We start from the raw sequence: 22,674 nt of genomic DNA, 5'->3' as shown, positions 1-22,674 counted from the left end.
CTAAGAAATGCCCATTATTTCCCTTCTGTAAGTTGCACCCTGGTCTAACAGATTTAGGACTATTTTCCTGAACAATGTACTAATGGCATATTTCAAGTTGTTTCCCAAAACAATTGTCAAAACTGCACTATCACCCTGGTTACTCTGATAAAAATACAGTCTCAGACAGCTCTTATGTGGGTGTCTATCTCCAGCACTCTGAAATGCAATGCTTGTTGAGTGGCTTTGTTCTGAAACAGGCAGTTCACCCTAGGCACCAAAAGGACATTCTGCCTCCTGCATTTACATCTGAAATCATAAGTCTTTATTTGCTGACTCATGGCAGCACGGAATTCCTATTGGGCAATCCTAATTATATCATCATAATTACAGCTATTACATAAACCAAGTGTAATGGGGACTGATGTAGCAGGTTAACAGGTCAGGGAAGGCAGGGCCATTTTACAAAACCAGCTATGTATCTTGCAAAGAAAACCTTGTAGAAAAAAAGCTATGAAATACCATCATTTTTAGCCCTGCAAGAGACCATTTTTGGAGCAGTGACTTCTCTTTAAAATCAGCAATAGTAAGATCTATAAATATCCAGCATAACATTAGCATGGCTGGCCCCCAAATAATCCCCCTACCCTTTTTAATGTTAAATGACAGCCCAGTGAATATGGATTTTATGCTTGAACTGTTTGGTTAAACCCATAAAGGCATCCATTCTCATTCAAGCGAGAGGGAAAAAAAACCCTACCCAATTACCCATTGCCCTGTGTCCTTTTATAGCAATACAGGAATGTCTCTAGATAATGGATTAAAAGGTTATCAGAGTAGAGAGAAAAGGTGATTTTTTAACAGAAACGGGATTAAAAGACGATTATGCAACATGTGTGGGGAATAATAAACCTCTACCAAAAGATAACAATTGCCGTGCTCCACCAGAAGCTAACGAGCAAGATTTGCAAGATTGGTGTCATCCAAACCTCAACATGCTCAGGAACCAAGGCAGTTATGGGTTTAGAGGCAGTCATCAGCTCTTCCTTGGGCTGCAGCCTGTGGAGCAGAGGCTGGCAAGCCCGGGGAGCAGTGTACCTGCTGGGGCAGGTGTAGCACAGGCTGCCAGCCACGGCTCTGTGCCCTCCCTGCAGACAGTGCACATTGCTGGCACATTGCTGCATGCCAGGCAAAACCCCACACTGCTGTGCACTCCCCTTCGGCATCACTTGCAGCCAGAGTGACTCCTGAGTGATCTAAATGATTTGTGACTGTGCCTTCTGGCTGAGTTTTGAACAGAACAATAAACCTTTGTTTGCAGGGTTTATATTTTTAAAGAAAAGTGCTGGATAATAGCAAGGAAAGCTACTTATGAAGACAATTTGCCATCTCTAATATCCTTCAAAAGCTTTGTGCAGGAACAATTTGTAAGCAAAGGGCAGCTGGATTTTTGGTTGTTCAGTAACAGATTATTAGGCTTAGAAGTACAAAACAAAGCCACTCTTTGCAAAAAAGTCCCACAAACAAACAAGGCAATAAACAACTGCAAAAGATGTTCTAACCCTAAAGGGCTTACTCATTACAGAAGTGAAATTTCATTACCCACTGTGGGATGCTCCAAAGCCCAGAGACATCAGGTGAAAGCCCCTCTGATTTCAGTCAGATCTTTGGGACAAGCACAAACATTGCAGGTCTGGGGACAGAGAGGGATTCTTTGCATGCACATACCTCGGCAGGAAGCAGTGTGTAAGAGTAAAACCTCTTCATCTTTGTCACCAGGTCATCGTTGGAAAAAGTGACATATTCCACAAACTTCCTGTTCAGGAGGAACCAGTCTGAGCCCCCATCCACTGTGATTCCTTCTGGGATCTTGCGGTCCCCCAGGCGCCACATGTGCGTGTCACACTCCAGGAAGAGCCGGTCCAGCCCCTGCTTTCTGATAAATCTGAGGGAATGCAAGAGCAGCCATTAAATGTTAATTTGTAGTTTGCTATCATCAGGAGCTTTATAAATAAAAAGCTACTTTTGCAAACAAAAAACAATCAAAAGGTCACTTGTTTATATTTCTGTTCTACTCATAAGTAGTGTAGAGGCTGAATAAATGATTAATCAGTTTTATGTTCTGTTATAATGGCAAAGATCAACAGATTGCTTTAAAACATCATTTACACCTTCTGCTGTCCTAAGGCTGGGCAGGTAACAGAGCTCCAGGGCAAGAAAGTCCAGAATGTTCATTAACTCTGAACAAACCACCACAGAAGAACTGCAACATGAACAAGAGCTAAACACATTCTTCTCTCTCTAAATAAATTCAGTTTTTAAAAAACAGGAAAATGTACATAAAGGTAAAATGACCAATTTTCTCCTATGCTATTATGTCATAATTTTTCTGTAGGGATAGAGCCAATAAGGAAAAAATACCATTATATTGGTCTTTGCTGTAGAATGAGCAAGTTGGCTCCATTTTCAAGTCTCTGGGGAACAATGTTTTGTTATTGCTGAACCATGAATAAGAGGAGCAACAGCAGAACTGCAAAGTTATGGAAATGAATTATTTGAGACCAATATAAAAGAAGAAAAGCTGGGAAATCAATCTGTGTTTGAAAACGCTTTGGAATGAATGCCCACTCATCTTTTGAGGCTGTCTGATCCAGGTTTCTGTTTGTTATTCCATTTGGGAATGATTTCCCTGAAGGAGAAGCAGGGCAGCTGTGAATTAGCACTGAGGGGGGCTGAGCACCATGCACCCTGGTTGGATGTGAGCACTGGACACATCCCACACCTTCTGAGCAGTAACAAATGCTCACTGAGCACACACTAGAGCAACCCACAGCCCCCAGACCTCTCTGGGTGCAGGACCTGCAGGATAACAACAGCTGTGGCCAGAGGGGCACAGCCTTCCCTGTGAAGCACACACAGCTGTGCCAGGGCATTCAGGATTAGCAAGCCAAGATGACATTACAGTAGTCCTCAAACACATGCTACTAAAGGTAAGGGAAAAGAATAAAAGTTAAGGAACAAGCACCAGAGCTTTCTGGAGTCCTGCATCTGGAAACATGAGCATTAACCCCGTAGGCCAACTCCCTGGCTCAAGTTCTGTTCTATACCAATCACAGAACTGAGATGCAATTATGAAATGGTGCATATTAATTTTCAAAAGGACCGTAAATGACTTCAGGGTCTATGTCCTACTGATAGCTATGTCTCTTTTCACAGCATGAGAAGAGCTCCTCTGTTAACACAACAGTGCTGAAAATGTGTAAATGAGAGTCGAGAAATTTTTCTTTCCATGAACAAGTTTCTAATTTCATGTTCCATTATGAAGGATAATAGAAAAGTCTTGCAATTTTAATGCAGTGCTCTGGAATGTAATCTTCAAATTCAATATTTATGCAGTTATCTCCAAATCAAATATTAATGTGCCTGAAAGTTTGGTCATTTATTTATTTCTCTTCAAAACTAAATGCTCATTAGAGTTAATTATTTTAAGAAAATAACAGAACTTTATCGACTATATTTAAATAGGAACATAAAGTTCTTTTCCATGAAGTAATTTCTTTCAACTGCTATCTCTACCAATTTATCACCCTTTACTCTCCTTTTCAAATGGAAGGTCCTTTGATTGCAATAGAAACCCTCAAACAAAACAAACCACCTGGCTATTTCAAAAACTGCTCTGCTTAGAAACTGCCTCAGCCTGTGTGACACGATCCAGCTCCAGCTCCCTGGTACTGCAACAGCTTCAGCCTTTCTGTCTGAGCTTGGCAGCAGAGGAGCATGACCACACTCCAGATGGGAAGGTCCCAGCAAATCCTGACTCACAGCTTCATGTTTCCAAAGTAGTTGACAGGCTCTTTTTTTTCTATATGTGAACAGTTCTATGGTTTTTTCGCCAATGGCTTGGAAAAGCAAATTTCAGGATATGGAGTGAAATAAGCCAATTCCTGGAAGTACAATTGTTTTCACAACAAACCTCAGCCCCCAAATATTATATAACTGGGTAACTAGAGGAAAGTAAATGTACTTTCCAATCACTTACCCTTCAGCAAGGCAGCACAGCCCAACTAAAGAGCTGCAATGCCTTTAGAGATCTCCAAAGATGTGACCCTTTTGCTTGTGCTTCTTGAAACCCTCCTAGAAACACCACACAAGGTTTCAGATACATAACAGCTGAACAGAGAGCAGGTGTTTTCCAGAAGGATCACCCTACTGAGCCTCTTCACACACAGTCACAACACCTCAATGGAAGAAGGCATCAGCAAAGCAAATCCTTTCTGTGGCCTACGAAGCAATGATGTGTCCAAGGGACTGGGAAGACACAGCCCTCCACTGGCTGATGGCTTGCTGCCCATTTATGTTCCTTGACAGCCAAGGGGACCAAGTGTATTTCAGATCTGCTGGAAGCTAAACAGGAGAGGCTGCTGGCACAGAGAGCTGAACAGCAACCAAAGTGGAAAAGGTGGATGAGGATCCCTTTTGTCCCCCCAGGCTCTCTTGTAGCATAACTGATGCTCCCAGCTACTCCAGCAATAGCAATTTTGGCACTCAGGCAGGCAAGAACTTACTCTAAGCATACTGAACACTGCCTGAGGGAAAGGGGTATTTGTATGCCACACAGGCCTTTCCAAGAAATGAAAACCTCTTGGATACTACAAAGAGTTCATAAAGATTCTTGACTAGCCATCCAAGAATGATTGCAGCCACCTCTGAAAAGAAAGATAGGAAGATGGAGGGAAAAAGCATGACCCTACTGATTTGTTTCTAATCTCATGCTGTATTTCATTAGTTTCTGGTTATGCTCAAGGGAATACCAAATTTTATTAAGCCAGGCCAAGCTTCATAAAGAGCAATGAAATGCAAAAAAAGGGTGGTTTTTCCCCTTGTCTTTCTCTCTTGGGTCTCACAAAACAGCTTGCAGATAACTCCCAAATTAAAAGAAGGAGGGGAAAAAAAGCTTAGTAAGAGCATTTCCTTAATCTTAGTCAATGTGGAAAAATTTAGGTGCTTCCTGTCACCCTGAACATCAGGTAAGAATGGCACACCTCTGCCAGCTGCAAATGCACTGGCCAGAACAATGACATCCTACTGAACCAAGGTATGGTTGGCCAAATACAATAGAGATTATCATCAGCTGAATACAACTGGCCTTTCTCCTAATCCAAAAGAAAACAACAGGAGGAAAGTAACAATCATAGGAAGAGTCAACCAGGAGAAAACAGAATTTAAAAAAGACTAGGATTAAGAAAAGCATGCCATTTTGCCTTATTTCATAGAACACTGACTCTTATGATTGACTAACACATCTTATGCTTCCCCTTACCAACTTTAATTCTTCCTAAAGAGCCTCCAGTTTTGAGGGCCTGGGATTACACTCAAAAGTAAGGAGAAAACACAGGATATTAAGAAGGTGTGTCAGCACCTGAGCTCAGCAATCAGACACTGACTCACATGAAAGGTGCCACTGAGACCTGAGTGTGGATGCAGCCTCACAGGTTCCAGAGAGTTATTTTTACACTTTGCTAAAAACCCTACTGCCTGCAGCACGTGGTCTGTCACTGAGTGTAATGTCAGTCCAGGCAGCTCATGATTGCAATCCAGTTTAGGGAACTCCTCTTACTTTGTAGTTTATTTAAATATTTATAAATGCATTTCAGACAAGATTCTAGGACTGTATAACATAAAGCATTTGTAACTTGTGTAGCACTTACTCCTACAACATGAGTATAAACACAGCTCAGCTCTTATGGTATGTTGTAACTGCTAATAAATATTGCCACACAGTTACTTTGTCAGCAAAAATATCACAACCAAATATCCTCCTTTTTGATACCTTTCTCCAAGGGACAGTGCAAAGCACAGCAGCTTGTAGAGATCCCTGCTCCTGCATGCTCTACTTACACAGTAAGTCAGAGAGTTTGTTGTTTTCTTTTTCCTGAAGTTTATGAATGAGTAGAACTTCCTAAAGTATCAGAGGCTATCAGATTGCTAAATGCCATTTACCAGTAACTTTATCACTAAAAGGTTTTTTCTGGAAAGAATATATTTTTAAGGTGAAAAGGTTTCTTCCTAAATGTTTCCTGTTTCTGGCCTCTCCCCTAGGAAACCTCCCACTGACATTTCACTGTTAACCAGGTGCACCCACCCAGGACCTCAGCATCATTATTCAGGATTTAAGAATAAGAACTATGAATAAAAGTTACAAAACTCCAGCAAAACAATTCCTCACAAGTCAAAAGCCAATGTCAATGTCAAAGCCAGAATCTGTAGAGCTAGGAGCTCCACTAGCATCATGCCCATGTTTCCCTGAGTGTAGGTGGACAAGCTCTGCATGCTTTGATTTTATCTGCTCCTCTTTTAACTGTCTTTAGATGAAAATTTAAGGAAGAAAGTCCATTTCAGTGCAAAAAGTCAAGTAAATATTTTTACAGATGAGAAATGTGAGAGTCACTTGCCAGCAGTGTTTGCACAGCCACCCTGGAAACACTTAGCAGAGTCAATCAGCTGGGAAGCACAAAACAGTAATTTGCAGTTTAGGTGACCAGCTAGAAGCACTGAACAATAATTTGACAATCTTGAATGTAGCATTTGCAAGAAGTAATTTGTGAGCAATCTCTAGGCTACCACACATCTCCATAAACCAGGCAATGAAAAAATCTTTATAATAAGGAGATTGATGAATCTCAAACCTGTGCAGGGCAGAATCATTCCCTGCCTGCTCAAGGTGGAAATCCTGGCCTCACTGAGTATGCTGAGTCCAGCTAACCCTGATTTCCCTCCATTTCCATGAGTAACTCTATTCCACCAAGGGTTAAACAACAATAATTTATAATTGGCTATTTAAACACAGTGTCTATATGGTACCAGCTATTCATGTGTTTTTCTAAGGCTAGGATGTTACAGTGTGTTTCCTGAGACCTTCCTGTCATGCTGAAAGCCTCCAGGGCTGATCCCCCACTCCCAAAATGGAGGTGAAGCTTGCAAAGGGGAACAGTGTCAAACAGAAATAGCACCTACTTAGTCTGTCAAGATGAGGAAGATTTCTACCCACTATGACAGGCATCGTGTGGAAAGCACAGAACAAACAATTCCTGCTGTTTCAAAAAGCCTTGAAAATAACTCTCAGCACAGACAGAAATGAGGGAAGAATAATTGTAACTTGCTTTTCAATGTGCTTTAACTGTGACATCCTAAATGCAATTGCTATGAGGTCAAAAATGTTATGAGAGCCGAATTCTTATCTTTTGTTAATTCCCTTACTCAGGGTAAGGGAAACACATTAAATAAACACATTACTATCTCAACAATCCCCCAAAGCTTTAGTGACAATGCAGAAAAAAACATCAACAATATCAGAAAGAATTTCTCTCTTGACTGAATTTGCTCTAGTAAGATTGGGCTTATTTATTGATTGGGCTTATTTCAGGAGCAAAAGCCAAAGCCATAAATAAGCACACAAACTGAAATGCTTTTAGCAGTTTTGCCCACTGTGCCAAACACTCAGGAGCTACCAAGGAACACAAGGAAATCTCACATTCAAATGTGATCAGTGTTTGCCCCCTGTATCTCTGCTTGGCCCACAGCAGAGCCCTGGGGCAGCTGAGCACGGGGGTGTGCAGGGCAGGGAAAGGCACAGCCTGCACTGGGAGGTCACAGCTGCCCCTGGAGCACAGGGAGCACAGGGATGGGCTTCAGAGCAGGAAACCCAGGTGACACAGCCACCAAAAGGGAGGCAGAGCTGAGAGATGCAATTTGTGATGTTTGCTCCTGGAGTTTCTGTGGCAGAAGTTGAACTGCAAGTGATGGGAACAAGGAGCTCCACTGGAAGGATTTTTTTGGCAGTCCATGTTTTCAGTGTATGTTAAATACACTGGGCAATTAGATCATTTACAGTGCAGGAAAAATAGTACAGCAATCTGAATATCTCTTTCAAGACACAAGTTCACCTTGAAATATAATGTTCAATGTGTCCCTTCTCAACCAGTGGCATCTTTATGGAAGCCAAGGAGCCATGGCACTTAGGGTATTCCCCACCAGATGCTGTTGAAAGCTGATGAATACACACATTTTATCTGGTCATTATTCCATCTCTATATGGACATGATTAGACTTTTCAAGCTTACAATAGGCACCTCATATGCAATATAATTTGTTTCTGCTTCTTTCACATGCAATCTTTTCAGAAAACCCATTTAATGCTTAAGTCCTAGCACATCTTTGCATTCTCTTTAGAAGAAATTTCTCTTGATTCTTTCTTCTTCTCTGCCTTTTCCTACACATTAACTTCCACTGGTTTTGAAAAACTTTTCTTTCCACTTTATCTCTTTCAAAGGAAAAGTCTCTTTCTCAGAGAAAGTCTCAAAAAGCCTCAATGTTTCTCAATATTTTAATGTTGCAGGCCAGGGAGCAAAATGAAAAACCCTCTGAAATTCTTCAGTTGTAGGAAACTTGCAAAGTCTATTTTTTGCAGTAATGACTCTACTAGGAATTGCCTTGTTTTGTCAACAATTCCATGCATTTCCTTGGGAGCATAAAGCTCGAGAGAGAGACTTTAAAAGGCTTTCCTGTGGGTTTCTTTACCCCCCTCTTCACTTACACAGTATCTTTTAAGCAATACTGAAACTTCTAGAAGCTTTTAGAAGGTCAAAAATTAAATGGCTTCCTCTCACCATAAGGGAGGCCACAACTCAAATGATTCTATTTCTTTTTATATTAAATAAGCAAAACTGCAAATTATAGTATGCAGAATGTAGCATGAACTCACCACAGACAGATTCAATGATATTAAACCTGACATTTTACCATCTGTTTGTCTCCAATAAATGTCTTCTCTGAAAGGTTTCTTGTCTCCTCACCTCCTTTCTAGTGACTGAGGGCAAGTCTGAGTCCCTTCTATAAAGGTTTTCAAGCTACCAAATCAGGCCACTAATCTTTGGGTACACTAGGGCCAACAACATCTGTGCAGCTTCAAATGATGTTTCCAGTCATAATCCTTTTATAAAATGCTTTAGGACCTCAGATGACAGGGCTGCACATGAAGTGTGCTGCTCAATGCTCTTAGACAGCAATAAGATTCCTGATTATTTTACCAGTATCTCAATTTTCACCTCCTTCCTAATTCTGTCCTTGCCCCATAAAGGATGGCTACTCCTTCAGACCTTCTCACTTGAAGAACCTTCCTGAACCAGGAGATGATCTTGCTTGTATACTCTAAGAACAAAGAACATCCTGCTTAGTCCCACATCAAGACATATGACTGCTTTTGTTTCTCTTTGCACTGACAGCTTAGAGCACTGTTTTCCAAAACTGAGCAGAAATAAAAGCCCTACAAGGAGGTGAATTGTCAAGCTGAAGCTGTAAAGGCTTTATGGCTCCCCTAATGCTTAGCATAAAGCACTCAGAACATTTGAAAGTTAGCTGTAATGTCTAAATTTTTAAAGTGCAGTCTCTTTGCAGAGAAGATGCATGTTGCTATTTCAGTCACTACACTTCTCATGCAACTGTTGTGCTGAACTACTTCCAGGCAAAAAATAGATCTTAGTCCATGTGCTCCGGAATACTCAACTGTTCTAAAAAATTTAGCAAAAAAAGTATGAGGCTGAGGGTAATTTGTGCCAAAGGAACCACCAAATATGTGACATGAGCAGCAGCCTAAGTGCTGCTAGGACATATGGTTGGGCTATTCCAACAGCAGTGATAATTAATCTATTCTTTCCCCTGGTCTTTGGGTAACTCACCAGTGCAAGACACAACAGTGTTTACTGTGAGATCCATTTTGCTAGCTGACCACCAAACCCCCAGTGACCCTGTGTACAGCACACCAACAAACAGCCTCTGCCTCTGAGCAGAAAAGGCATGGCTGAAATGGGGTGAAACAGATGGGTGCCAGCAGTGCGGATTTTTGGGAATGTGTCCCAGTCCTTTGGTAGCTAAGGTTTCTCCAGCCTCTGAGAGATGGGATGGGATGGTGATGCTCTTTGATACAGGCCACCAACACCTCTAAAATTATCTGGAACCCAGACGCAGGACAACACAACTGCAAAGAACAGCAGTAATGAGGAGAAAAAATCAGCAGAAGAAAAGAATGTGGACACATACCAAAACTTTAAGGGTCTTTTCTTTAGCTGTTTGTATTTTGCCTATGAGCTCAAGATTCCTCTAAGATCTACAGCATCCAGCCTTCTCAGCATGTTTACACTGTTTCCCAAATGACTGCTGGGGAGAGGTTTCTATACAAAGCCCCTCTCTTCCTGCCTGACATTGAAGATGTCACATTTGACTGTCTTTATGTTTATAATCATCCAGGTGCTGCTCCTGCCAAAAAAGAAAAAAATCCTCTGCCTATTCCAAATTGCAATAGCTTATACAACTACCAGGTTATTCACTTGCTTTTAATAGTCTAAGGCACTGAAAATAGAAGGAAATGTGTTGCCCACTAAGCACTATGTAACAATTCCAGCCGCTGTGTGCAATTTCATTTCATACATCCACCTCTGTCAGGAAATAATGCTTCCAGCTGAGTGAAGGAGCCATTTCCATGTCCATTCTCTTTGCTGAAGCCACTGAAGGAAAATCAGTGATGCACTTTTTCATGACTTTGTCATAACTAAAAGAAAACTTAACTCTATAAAAGGAAGCCTGATTTCTCTCCTTATTTGGCAGTAGAACAAGCACTGATTGTGAACATGGCTTGAATACAAAGGGCACTGTAATTGAGCTGTACAAGCATTTCAGGTTTGAGATGGCACTTCTAATCTTTCTCTGCTGTATGATTCAAAGACTATGATGACTTAAAATTAAGAGTTTTCAGTTGTTTACAAGGCAGCCTTGAAAAGCTTATTGATTAGGTGCCGTTATTCACCCACAAATTAAAATTAAAAGTATCAGCAAGGATTATACATTGCTTTCAATTATGTTTAGGTGCTGTGCTCTTGTATTAGTAGTTCTCATGTTTTGAGAAAAACACCTTGGAACAGCTAAATCATTATTGTACACGGGGTAGCAGCCAGTATAGGCCCATGTCCTCTCCCTTATTATGGCTTCAATTCTTTGTTTTAAACAAAAAAGTCTGTTCCAGTGTGTTTTGAGATAGGATATCCAAAGGGAGCTTTCTTTTATTGCCCAATAACATGGACACTGGCCTGTGTTCTAAAAGCTTTTTTTTTCCTTTTCTTTTCTTAACTTTTATCTGCCAACCCTCGAGGCTGTTGCTTCTCTTCCAGACTTTACTAAGCTCTTGGCCATGCCACTCTCTTCATGGGGTATTTCTTTTCCCCTGGGCTGTGACAGGACAAAGCAAAGAGCAAAATTTAAAAAGTGGAAAAAATTTGTAGGAAAAAAACCTCATCCCTCACTCTTAGAATGAGCAAGTTTTCCACTGAGTTTAGCTGTGGAAATTCCCCATGCAAAGGTCACCAGAGGTTGGGAGAACATTGTAAAGCAGCAGCACTTCACACCTTGTGCTCCCTGGGGACACTGGCTGTTGGACATGGGGTGACAACCTGGGTGGGGCTCACCTGCCTGAGCTGGTAGGAGGTATTTCAGCCCAGAGGACTCCCCCACTCTGCCTGCAGGGATAAACCTGCCTGGTGTGAGCACAGCTTACACACCTGGGCACTCAGTGAAAGTCAGGTGGGAACTGTGTGTCAGATGGGGAGAGCAGAGGGGACACTGACCAGTTTAGTCAAGACTGAGTCACTCAAATACTAAACATGAAATATCAGGCTAGAAATCTTCACTTTAGATATTTCTCTCTCAACAGGTGGATGTAGAGCTGGAAATTCACCCACAATACAAGCAGGGGATAATTACTTTTTGATCAGCTTTTGGAAACAATTGAATGAATTTTTACCCAACACCAGCATTACTCAGAGGTGTTTTCAGCTGCTGGCTTGAGTGTGTCTACAGCTGCCTGGGCTGTGCAGGAGGAGGGAAGCCACTCTACCTCCCTGACAGAAAATTTGGGGACATGCCAAGGGGTGATGTGAAAGGATCCATTCATCCAGTGGTCAGCAGTGGGAGTACTTATGGGACTCAGGGATTAGGGAACCATGGCAGACAGGGATGGCAAACCTGCACTCAAGTCCCAGATCATGTTCCCTGATGCACAGGGAATTTATGGTAGAAATCCAGGAAAAAGAAAATAAAACACAGGGACATGTTGTAATAAGCCAAAAGGTATTTAGCTGTTTACACAAAGAGAACCATTGAACTACTAAATGAGTTTGCTATTCCTGTGATGGAAGGACAAGTGGCACATTTGCTTATTTCATTACTAAATTAATACCAGCTTAGTGTGTTTAATTGATTTAGATTGTTCTGATCCAGTTGAAGTTGGCATGTTTGAACCAGCCTGATGCTGGTGTGCCATAAACCATTAGGTATTTTCCTTAACCAGCTCAGGCAATTTGAGAAGACTCAGGAGCACCAGAGCAGCAAGGAGGCAAAAGACCAACTGCTTTTCCCTGGCTCTTTCTCTCCTCTTTTCTACACTAACTCTGCTGTCCATCACTACTGCCAGCTAGAGCTGAGTCTGCCAATCACTCTGACACTCTGCATTTCCCAAACCAGGGACTCTCCTGTGAAAACTGTTGACTTGGCTTTAAATATGACTCCTCACAGGATTTTTTTTTACTACCTGCTATAGAATTTGTTCATGCACAAGATGAATGCTCGTGAGGACCTAATTTAAACAGGAACATGACAGAATTGATAAATCTGGTGACAAGAGTAAGAATGGCCAAGAAGAGACTTGTGAGTTATTCTGCCTGCCTGCTGTGCTGAACACATGACTCAGTGTGTCACATTCTCTGGGTACACTTGACATTTTACAGAATAAAGGGAAGACCTGGTGACCCAAGCAGAATAAAACAATATTTTTAGATGCAAAGCCACTGGGGCTCAGCATATGAAGTTGCTGGAAGTGCAGCAGGACTGCTGTTATGGTACCAAACCAGCAAAAATGAGGAACAGCAAAACTATGAATAAAGAGGAAAATAGGACCACTGCAGTCAGATGGGAAACTTCTTTCATCTGCAGAGGTTGTTAAAGCCTTTGGAAGATGGTGTTTGGTCACTGCTGCTCCCCCAAACCACAATGGAAAGTTTAAGTACTACTGATGAACTGTGGGAAACACAGCACATTCCTTCTCCAAGACTTGTGCAGGGTGGATGAAGAAGGATTTTGTTCCAATCTTCAGTAGACTGTGATAAGCTCCAGCCACCATCCTCATCATTAGTGGCATTGCAGGCTGCTACAGGCTCCCACAGCTGGGGCTCTGCCCGTGCCAGGCTGTGCTGCAGAGCTCAGCTGACCCAGCCTTGCTCACCCAGTGTGCCTGGGGCCACCAGGTCAGTGCTGGTGTGTGGGCAATTGCCACTTGCTCACACAACATCAATCTGTGCTGAGTCCACATCAGGCTGCTTAGAGCCTCTCTCCCCACAAAAGCACCTCTGACTCTGGGAAGGAGTCACTCTGGGCCAAGAAACAACCACCCTCAGAAAAGGGTTTCCTCCTCATCCACCTCTCCCCTGGATTAGGGATTTCTTCAATCAGGTGACGCTGGAAACTGTCACCACACAATAATTCTCAGTGCTCTGGTTAAATTAAGGTGAGGAAAGGGCCAGCTCACCTTGCATTGTCCCTCCCGTGTGATTTCAAGAAGTTCATGTCACGGTATCTGGACAGGAATGCCACGAGCTGATCATTTGTCCTGTGAGAGAAAGAACAAAAGGTGCACGAATTACATTGTGAAAACCACTGCATCCAGAGGCAGTTATAGATTTATTGCTCTCATTTGGGGACCATGCTCAGATTCTGAAGGTGGTGGCTCCAAAAAAAACTTCCATCCTGCTGCTAAACTTCAATGACCCCCCCTGCTCAGGAAAGCATACTTGGAAGGCAGCACAGCTTTATTACACCTTAACAAATTTCTTATCAACCCTTGACAGGAACTTTAAGCACTCTAACAGAGTATGCATGAAGTAATACTGCTCAACACTTCTTAAGTATGAAAATCCAGCTGCAAGATGACTGCACTGATAGTTCCATTTTACATGCTTTGCTAGATATTTCCCAGGGAGTTTGGTTCAGTATCTATTGGCATTTTATTTGTTTTCATTGTGTAATAGAGAAGAGGCCAAGGTTGGAATGCATAACACACAGAATTTTGATGTCAAAAAAGCAGTATAATCAACAGGAACAAAGGAATTTAGAAGGTTAATTCCAATTAGAATGACAGGCAATCTGACACCAGCATTTTCAAAATTTCAGCTGACATGTCCAAGAATGTACTTACACTTGACAGCTTTTGTGGTCTGCTCTTTCTTTAACAATGGAGCAAAAATGCTCTCTATTTATCTAGGTCAGCATATTTAGGAAAACTGAATAAATCACATTAAAAAGATCTTAATCTCCTGCACTGCATTTGAATCCACAACCTTATGGATACAACACCATTTAAGCAATGGTCTGTAATGAAGTTGGTAGCAGAAAGACTCAAGATAAAAGAGCTGTGAATTCTACTATTTTGAAAACATTTCATTATTATAAGCCAGAGAAAACCAAGTTAAACCTGAATGTGTTTAACTGCACAAAATGTGTTTAACTTCTGGGGTCAGGCTGCAAAAGCCTGGAAACGTTATCAGCCAAGTAAACTATTTTCATAATCTCACTGATATTATCTAGACCAAATGAATTATCTGTCAATCAAGCATCCTGACAGACAGAGCCCTGAGACCCTCCTCCTTTACTCCCTCATGTGAGCAGCAACATCTCCCAGGGTCAGACTCTGCATCTCAATTTGGCAAACTCAGAAACTGCTTTCTGTATAGTAAGCTGTGCAGATTTTCACATTTCCTGCTCCAGTGACTCTCCATCTTACTGGGATGAATAGGCACTTAGTGAATTTACTTAGCAATGCTTCCACATGAAATGGTTTCAATGGCTGACATCTTCGGGTGAGTTTCTAGGCAAAAGCTGGCATGCAAAGATGATCTTTAGAAATATAATCAAGTTTGGAAGTGCTTGAGCTTTAATTTCCTTACAGGATAAAAATCAAATCAACCAAAGCAGCAATCCTCACCACTCAATAAAACATCATACTTTCTAGATTGCTCACCAACCTGTATTCAGCAGTACTCTACCAAGTGCATCAGGACTTGGGGCTGCCATACAAACTTCTCATTGCTTCTCAGCTTTCAGGTAACTCTTAGAAATGTCCAAATGATGCTTTAGCTCTCCAAGTAATCACTAATTGACCTTTTCTCTCTTCTTGAAAACACTGGAAGTATCTTGGTCCTACTTTGAATATTTTTAATTTTTTGTTTTCAAGAACTCATACAGAGTTTTACTCCTTATCAATTAATATGCTTCGTTTCGTGAGTTGAAAACATGGAACTAAAACATCATAGTTCCATTTGGTAAAACATTTAGATTTATGCAGTCAACCAATTCTATGCTCAGCATGGCTCCACACTGAATTTCTATTACTTTCACTCAAAGTGCTCCTTCTGGCCCCAGCACCATGAGGATGATGCACATCACCTCTGACTTATTCCATCAGAAGACATTAAAGAGAAAATCAAAGCTATTGAACAGGCCATCGATGTTAATGCATTTGTTAAAATGCTCCTCACCTTTCAGAAACCTTTGCCTTGAGGGGTAGATTTCCTGAATGCCTCTGGCACAGATTGCTGCCACACTTCTTCCCATTCAGCAGCAGCAGAGTCTGTGCCACAGCAGTGCCTCTGGCACCAGCTATTTCCAGTGCCTCTGGCACTCCTTTGGACCAAGACTGGAGACGTGGGCCTGCTTTTTCTCTAAGTAAGGCAATCAAAAGCTGAGATTTTCAGCTGAAGACATCACTGGGAGCAACAGCGACTCTACACTGCCAAATTAAATTCTGCTGTACCTCCACAAATTTCAGGGACAATTCACTGAGCATAAATTTGGCACAAAATCTTTTACTAACTATTGTGGTAAAACAGAAAGTAACAAGTGCAACAGAGCCTCCTAAGAAGGAAATAAAGTCATGTGGAGAGGGAGGGTAGTTCATGCTACTGATTAAAAATACACTAATATTACATATCACATTCCTGTCAGTTTCCCCAGCATAACACAGCACGAATACAGAGAGAGGAAAAGCCCTTCTGCAGTTGGTGCCTGAGGCTGGCCCTGATGGATGCATCCACACAGCTCTCACTTCTATTTCCTATTGCTATTAAACTCGCTTGGAGGGCAAGGCACCAGGGAGAAGGATTGGTCAGCTGCTCCCCTGTATCACTAGCAGGGAGGAGGATGGTGTGAGTGTAGAGAGGCTGAGAGAAAATGGGCATCTTCAGGTGTGCAGCACACAGGGAGAAATGCAAAATGAATCCTCCAGTGAACTCCAAGAGTGGAGAAAGCTTGTGTGTGGGGGAGGGCTGCCACGAGAAGATGACAAGTGAAGAAGAGGGATGGGAAACAAAGCATGTTGGAGTTCACTGGTGCAGATTTGGTGTTCAGCAAGGGCAGGTCTGCCAGCTGGGATGGGGGTGCCCATCTTCCCCAGAGCCTTGCTGAGGTCACCCTCCTGCAGCAAGGGTGACAGGGCTGGCAGGGACACTGTGCCCATCTGCTGGGGTGCCACTGAGCAAGGCTCAGCCAAGCCCTGTAGGGCTGGGCTCAAGGATGGCAGCACTCAGCTGGGCAGGCAGTGAGGCTGCAAAAGGGACTCAACCCATGGCATTGCTCAATGGGGATGGGGCTGAGCCCCTGCTTGGGGTTAGATTAGAGTTACAGGTCTAAGGGAGAGAAAAAGGTGAGTCCTCTATCCAGAAGGAAATTCAGAAGATATTGCCAAAGCAAAGCAGAGTCTGCTACCAGTGTTTCCTCATGAGCAGCCCCTGGCCTGGGACTGAGGTGTCCCAGGGTGTGAGCAGGCAAACCAGGCACTCAGTAAGCACATGCTGAGCAAGGCAATAATTTCAGAATACAGCCTGTACACTGGGGACTGAAATGAACAACTGGAAGAGAAGCAGTGACTTTTTGTTTGCATTGTCTGAGCACACTGGAGGTCTGTGCAGAGAGCGGTCCCTGCACACAACCACAGCCAGAGCCCACGGGCAAGAGGCAGTGCTGGTCTTGCTGGTTTCAAGCAAACCCTCCAACCCGAGTGACTAATCCAAGCAAAGAGCAGAGATGCCCTCAGTCTGCAGCTGTGAAAACAGATTAGGAAAGCCTTTGGAGAATACAAGAAAAGGAAATCAAGATATTATTACTTTTGGAGGATAGTGATGGCTAATAAAAATGTTCTGATTTAGCAAGGTACTTTAACACATGGGCAACTTGAAGGATGCAGGGAATAGCAGCCACTTCAATGGGATTAATAATATGTCAAAACCTATGCAAGTTCATAATAATTTGGCTAAGTTAGATCAAAAGTTCAGAAGATTTTGGCAGCACACAGGTATGGAAAAAAGATGGTTTGATTCTGTGCAGGAATCCGATGAAGGAAAGAGAGCTGCTCTCAGTTTTTTAATTATTCATCTTGATTAACTTAGGGCTATCTAATGACAAGTCTGCTGGCTGCTCCACAGGAGGAGTTAGTGCAGGGAGGGAATTAGCCCTGGCCATGGTGAGCAGTGGTGGCAGCAAACACAGCAGTGGCTCTGCCTGGTGTGGGGTGCTGGAGAGGCAGGCAAGGATTACAAAAGCAGCTGAACAGGCAAAAAAGGAAACACAAAGGCAAAAGTGTTTGTGAGAATAGGGCAAGGAGGCTAATGTGGTTTGATGCACCAATGAAGGGCCTCTGAAGCAGGGATGATGAAGGCAAACATACAGTCAGAAAGATAAGTCAAAACTGTGACAAGTTCTCCCAGTGCCCAAAGCTTTGGTGTTTCCACCCATTCCTGCCTGACTCATGCCCACAGTTTCCTTTCCCAGGACTCCTGTGACTGTGTGAAGGCACAGCCCTACAGAGCTCAGACCTACAGCAACCCCAGCAGCTCTTTGCCAAGAAACTGCTTCTACAGAAGGAAAAGACTGCAGAGAAAAAACCGCTGTAACCATGGGGCAAACATCTATTCAGAGTTAAGCATGACATCAATAGTTAATATGGCTAAACACAGTGGCTAAACATGCAGATGTGCACACAAGAGGCTGAAAGTGGAAGAACTGAACGCCTTAAACTCTGCTACCTCCTTTTCAATACATTCTCACAATAATACTTAAGCTCCCTGATTCCAGTAAGTTATTGATTTCATATTCATTAAGCCAGTATTGGAGAGTGTTAGGGCATGCCATGACCACCAAGCCCCGTGGCAGGAGAGTTCCTCACCTGGCTATTCCTAGCCTATCCCTCTCCCTCTAACCCAGAGAGTGCCTGTGCTCAGCCTGGCTCCCAGGTCCTGCAGCTGCCTGGCAGTCCTGCAGCACTGCAGGGCACAGAGGAGCTGGGAGGAAGGAGAGCAGCCCAGGAGACAGGGAAGGGTTTTTGCCAATTGCTGCACACACCTGCACAGCACCCAGTGCACTCTGAAAGCTTCTGCTGGGGCACAGCAGCACTCAGGGCATCTCCCCACTCCAGAAAGGGAACCTGACCTGCTCTGGTCCCTCCACCAGGCCAGTCTGCACACTTGTGGGCACAGCATGTCACCTTCCAAAAGGATGCAGCAGACAAATGATTCAACAGAAAAAAGCAGAAACCTACAAAACCTCCTCCTGGAACACTTACAGCAGGATGATCAACCACCCAAATGCAGCATGAGAAGAATGTGGGAAATGTTTGCAGGGTTCAGCCTTCAGACCCTGGATAGACAGCCTGACCCTCTTACTGGTGCTCCCAAGTCCTCCTGCCTCTCCAAAGGCAATTTAGCACAAGGGGAGGCTCAGCAGAGCCTGACCCAGGCTGAAGTAAGAAAAAAAACCCCAACAAGTCTGCCATCTAAAAATGCAAAGAAAGGGGAAAGCTGTACTTGGCCTTTGCTATCCATCACAGAACAAAGATTAGCATGGCAGGCCCCTCTCAGCAAAGCTGATTGCTGGAACAACAGCCATTCATAAAAGAAACCATAAAAATGAGAACAGCAGATAGGATTTCAGGGGCCAACTGCATGAAGAAGGCTCTGGGTGACAGTTAATACCTCTGCTTTTACAACAGTGTTGTCTTAAATGGTTTGTTTTGTCTTTCAAGTCAGGTTTAACAGAGGAACAAGATAATGGAAGAAAACTATTGCCTCAGCAGCTCAGCTGCTGGAGTACTTGGAGATCAGAGCCGGGCTGGGAATTCACACCTGAGTATTTCAAAGTGTCAGGCTCCTGCATTTGGATGCTGCAGGCACTGATCACTCATCACAAGGGATGCAGCTCCTCTCCTGCAGCCCTGCCAGTGCTGTTTGATGCTCAAGACATTCTATTAGCAATACAGTCATCTTGGCTGTGCTTTCAATTACTGCTTCCCATTCAACCACTGTCTGTTTCCTATGGAAAAGAAATGAACTTGCATAGTCAAAAAAGAGTGGAAGTCTTTTTTGGATGGCACACTGCTGAATAAACCTCTTCTAGTGAGAGTACATAAATGTCTGGGTACAAAGGAGATCTGCTGAGAGAAAATAGAATATACTGCATCGTCTGCTTCCTGAGCCACTCCACAACCTATTTTCTAGAAATTCAAGGCTTCAGATGGTATTTATAAAATAAATAAATAAGCCCACTGCTGAGAAGCAGCAGCACATGCTTAAATGAAAATCCTAAAGAGACCATATAAGAGAATTCCACCAAGGATTAATGAACAAATGTGATTAAAACTATCTACAGCTCTGGACTGCTGCCAAAACGCTGCCAGCAGTGTTTGATATGTAAATGCTTAAAACATTTGCTGTGTGTACTGCCGTTGATGCAAAGCCTCTATAGAGAGCTTCTCCATCTAATTAGAGATATTGGTTTAGCAAACTTTGGAGTCTATAAAACCCTCAATGTCTCATTATTCTTTTAAAACAGAATATTCATTTGTTTGGAATGTTTTCCAGCTATATCCCATGAAACCCTAAAAGGCCCTTGGCTAATGAAAAACTCCAGCCCAGCATCAGCTGATAAACCCTACAGCTTTTATGATAATAAAATTCTGACTACATGCACTCATTAAAACTTTGTAACATCGCTTTTGACTTTCTTTAAATATTCACTGGGAAAAAAAAAGTAAATTACTCAATTTCCAATTATTTTACAGGACAATTTCAACACAAGCATTTAAAATCTCCAGGACCTTATCAAATACACCCTACAATGGTGCAATGACAGTGTCTCTGATCTGGTGAAGCCCTGAACAGTAAGTGCTGAACTGCAGCACACTTGGAGCTGTCCCAAAATGATGCAACTTTCCCAGTCTATTGTCATTAATTACTTCATGGGTCAGGGCCTACATGGCCACATGTCCAGAAGCAGAACGTGCAAGGATTACACACAAGGTCAAGAGCTGAGAGCCGTCCTGAAACTCATCTTCAATCTCTTAGGGGCACAAGTACATTTGTTAAGGAGACTTTTCCAGGCAGGCCACTCCAGTCATAACTCAGATTGTCCATCTCCACCACAGATATGTCACCAACTCACCAATGTTTAACTCACTGCTGTTCATAAACGTTTTTACAAAATGCCCTCAGTCCCAGGAGTCCCTTTGAATTGATCCTAGGAATTAACTTGTCTGTGACAATGACATTTTCTCAGCATCCCTGCAGCTGCAGTAAAAAGTAAATAAGAAAAACACTACTCTGTAATACCATTTAATATGCAGCTCTTTTTCTCTGATTTTAAAGCCACTATAAGTTGCAAGTTACTATATTGTAGAGTAAAACTACAAAATACATTAAGGTAGTTTTCCTTTCATAAATCTAATTGTATGCAATTGCTAAGTCTAGATTATTTGTATGCTTAACAACAACAAATGCACTGAAAAATACTTGAATAACAAAAGCTTCTGAAGTACCTTCCAAATGTGCAACTGTGTAAGACCTGGTAGACACAAAAATAATCACAGAAAATTGGCTACGTGCAGGATGACTTATTCCCTACATAACCTGGTATTGGTGCATGCAGCTCAGAGGTATTTTGCTAGAAAGGAAGGAAATGTTTCACTCTGATTTGTTAAACAATTTTTTGCTTATTTTCTATTTAAGTTTATGAATCATCAGCATATCATCACCATTATTTATTTTTTCATCTTGCTAGCCCAGAATTTGTGTGCCTGACAGCCTTTGCTAGAAAGGCCTGTAAATGCCTATTTCAAATAAATATTTTTAAGCAAAGGCAGCGATGTGTGTCTAACTTAGATAAGGGCTAGAAAACTTGTTAAAGGTACATACTGCAGGAAAGCAAAATTCCTCTCCCACCACATTCATAAGAGATGTCAGTTTAGTTGAACTGCATGTAAGAAAAAAAATGCTCATTTTTATCAGTGCTTGCAAAAACTGTTTATCAAGCCTTGCTGGCATTCCCATTATTCAAATTTGGAAATTAAAATAATGCAAATCAGGACAGAAAAAATACAGCAACGCTGGGTTTAGACTCTTACTTACACTCTGATCTAAAATGCTTAGCATGCATAGAATCACTTGATTACTCAGCATTATGTCAGCTCCAAATATAGAATCACAGAAATGCCTAATTTGAAAAAAACCTTTAAGATCATCGAATCCAGCTCTGCCAAGCCCATCACTAAACCACATCCCCCAGTGCCACTCTCCCAAACTTAGGTGCCAGCCTTGAGTAAGCAATTTCCTTTTGGCAGTGCTGCAGTCACGTTCACGAGCAGAAGTTTCTGTTCAGGGGCTTGTGAAAGCTATTTAAGAGAGAGAACTGCCACATCTGCCTTCTTCCCAAATTAATGATACAAAGGAGGAGAGGCAGGGGCAGGTGAGGCTGCCCACAGGAGAAGAGCTCCTGGGAATCTTGTCACACGCAGGCAGATGGGCTCACACAAAGCACAGTGAGGCCAATGTTCCCCTTAGTCACTCTAGCTGACCTTCCACTAATAGCTGCCACTGACACTTCAGTCAGCAGCTTTCCAAGGTGGCTGTACTCAGGATAAATGGAAAGAATTGTGATTGTCATGGCAAAAAGCACCAATGTGGTGGATGACGCCAAGTCCAAACGTGAATGTTTTTAACCTTTTTCTATTTAGAGTGTAAGGACTGATAGAATGCAGAGTGTGCAGCTAATGAACACACACTACCTGCTGACAGTTTGGCACAGAAAGGCTGTTTTAATATCACACTGTCAAAGGTCAGTCACATTTTTGATTTCCATCAATAAGGAAGTTGAGTGCTGACGTCAATGATCATTTTGATAGACAGTGAGCAGGAAGCAGCCGTGCACCTGAAGAGGTTACCTACACACACTGCTGTTTACATTGAGACACATGTCTAAAGAGGATTCATGACCAGAATTTCTAAATTTGTTGAGGTTATTTACTTAGTTTAATCCTCTAAGGAAAGAAAAACAATCTCCATTTCCAGCATTTTTCTATTTTAAAACTTTTTGACAATAAGGGCTTTCTCTCACCAGGAAAAAAAAAACTATGGAGTGACAGAAACCTTGGCAAATGCACTTTCTGCCCAAAGTGCATCTTTGAAGAAAGCAGTACAGAAATTACCCATGTTTTAGTGCTTAAAACATTTTAGTACCTTCAATAGTGAGACAAGTTCCCTCTTGCAGATCCTTTTATCA

The 22,674-nt window shown here is 42.4% G+C and overlaps 1 protein-coding gene across 4 annotated transcripts in view; it reads right to left on the bottom strand.

Annotated features, from left to right (window-relative positions):
* Nucleotides 1-22,674, bottom strand: part of XYLT1 (xylosyltransferase 1) — a 176,735-nt gene that overhangs the window by 27,368 nt on the left and 126,693 nt on the right. For all 4 annotated transcript variants that reach the window (XM_050980046.1, XM_050980047.1, XM_030229597.2 and 1 more), the window contains 2 exons: nt 13,607-13,687; nt 1,708-1,924 (listed from right to left, as the gene is read on the bottom strand). In XM_050980046.1, the coding sequence (XP_050836003.1) occupies nt 1,708-1,924; nt 13,607-13,687 (298 nt within the window). The remainder of the gene's footprint in view (nt 1-1,707; nt 1,925-13,606; nt 13,688-22,674) is intronic.

Source organism: Serinus canaria, chromosome 14, assembly GCF_022539315.1.
Source record: "Serinus canaria isolate serCan28SL12 chromosome 14, serCan2020, whole genome shotgun sequence".
NCBI classification, from domain to species: domain Eukaryota; kingdom Metazoa; phylum Chordata; class Aves; order Passeriformes; family Fringillidae; genus Serinus; species Serinus canaria.
The sequence above is the reverse complement of the archived record's forward strand: the minus strand, read 5'-3'. Positions and strand labels throughout refer to the sequence as shown.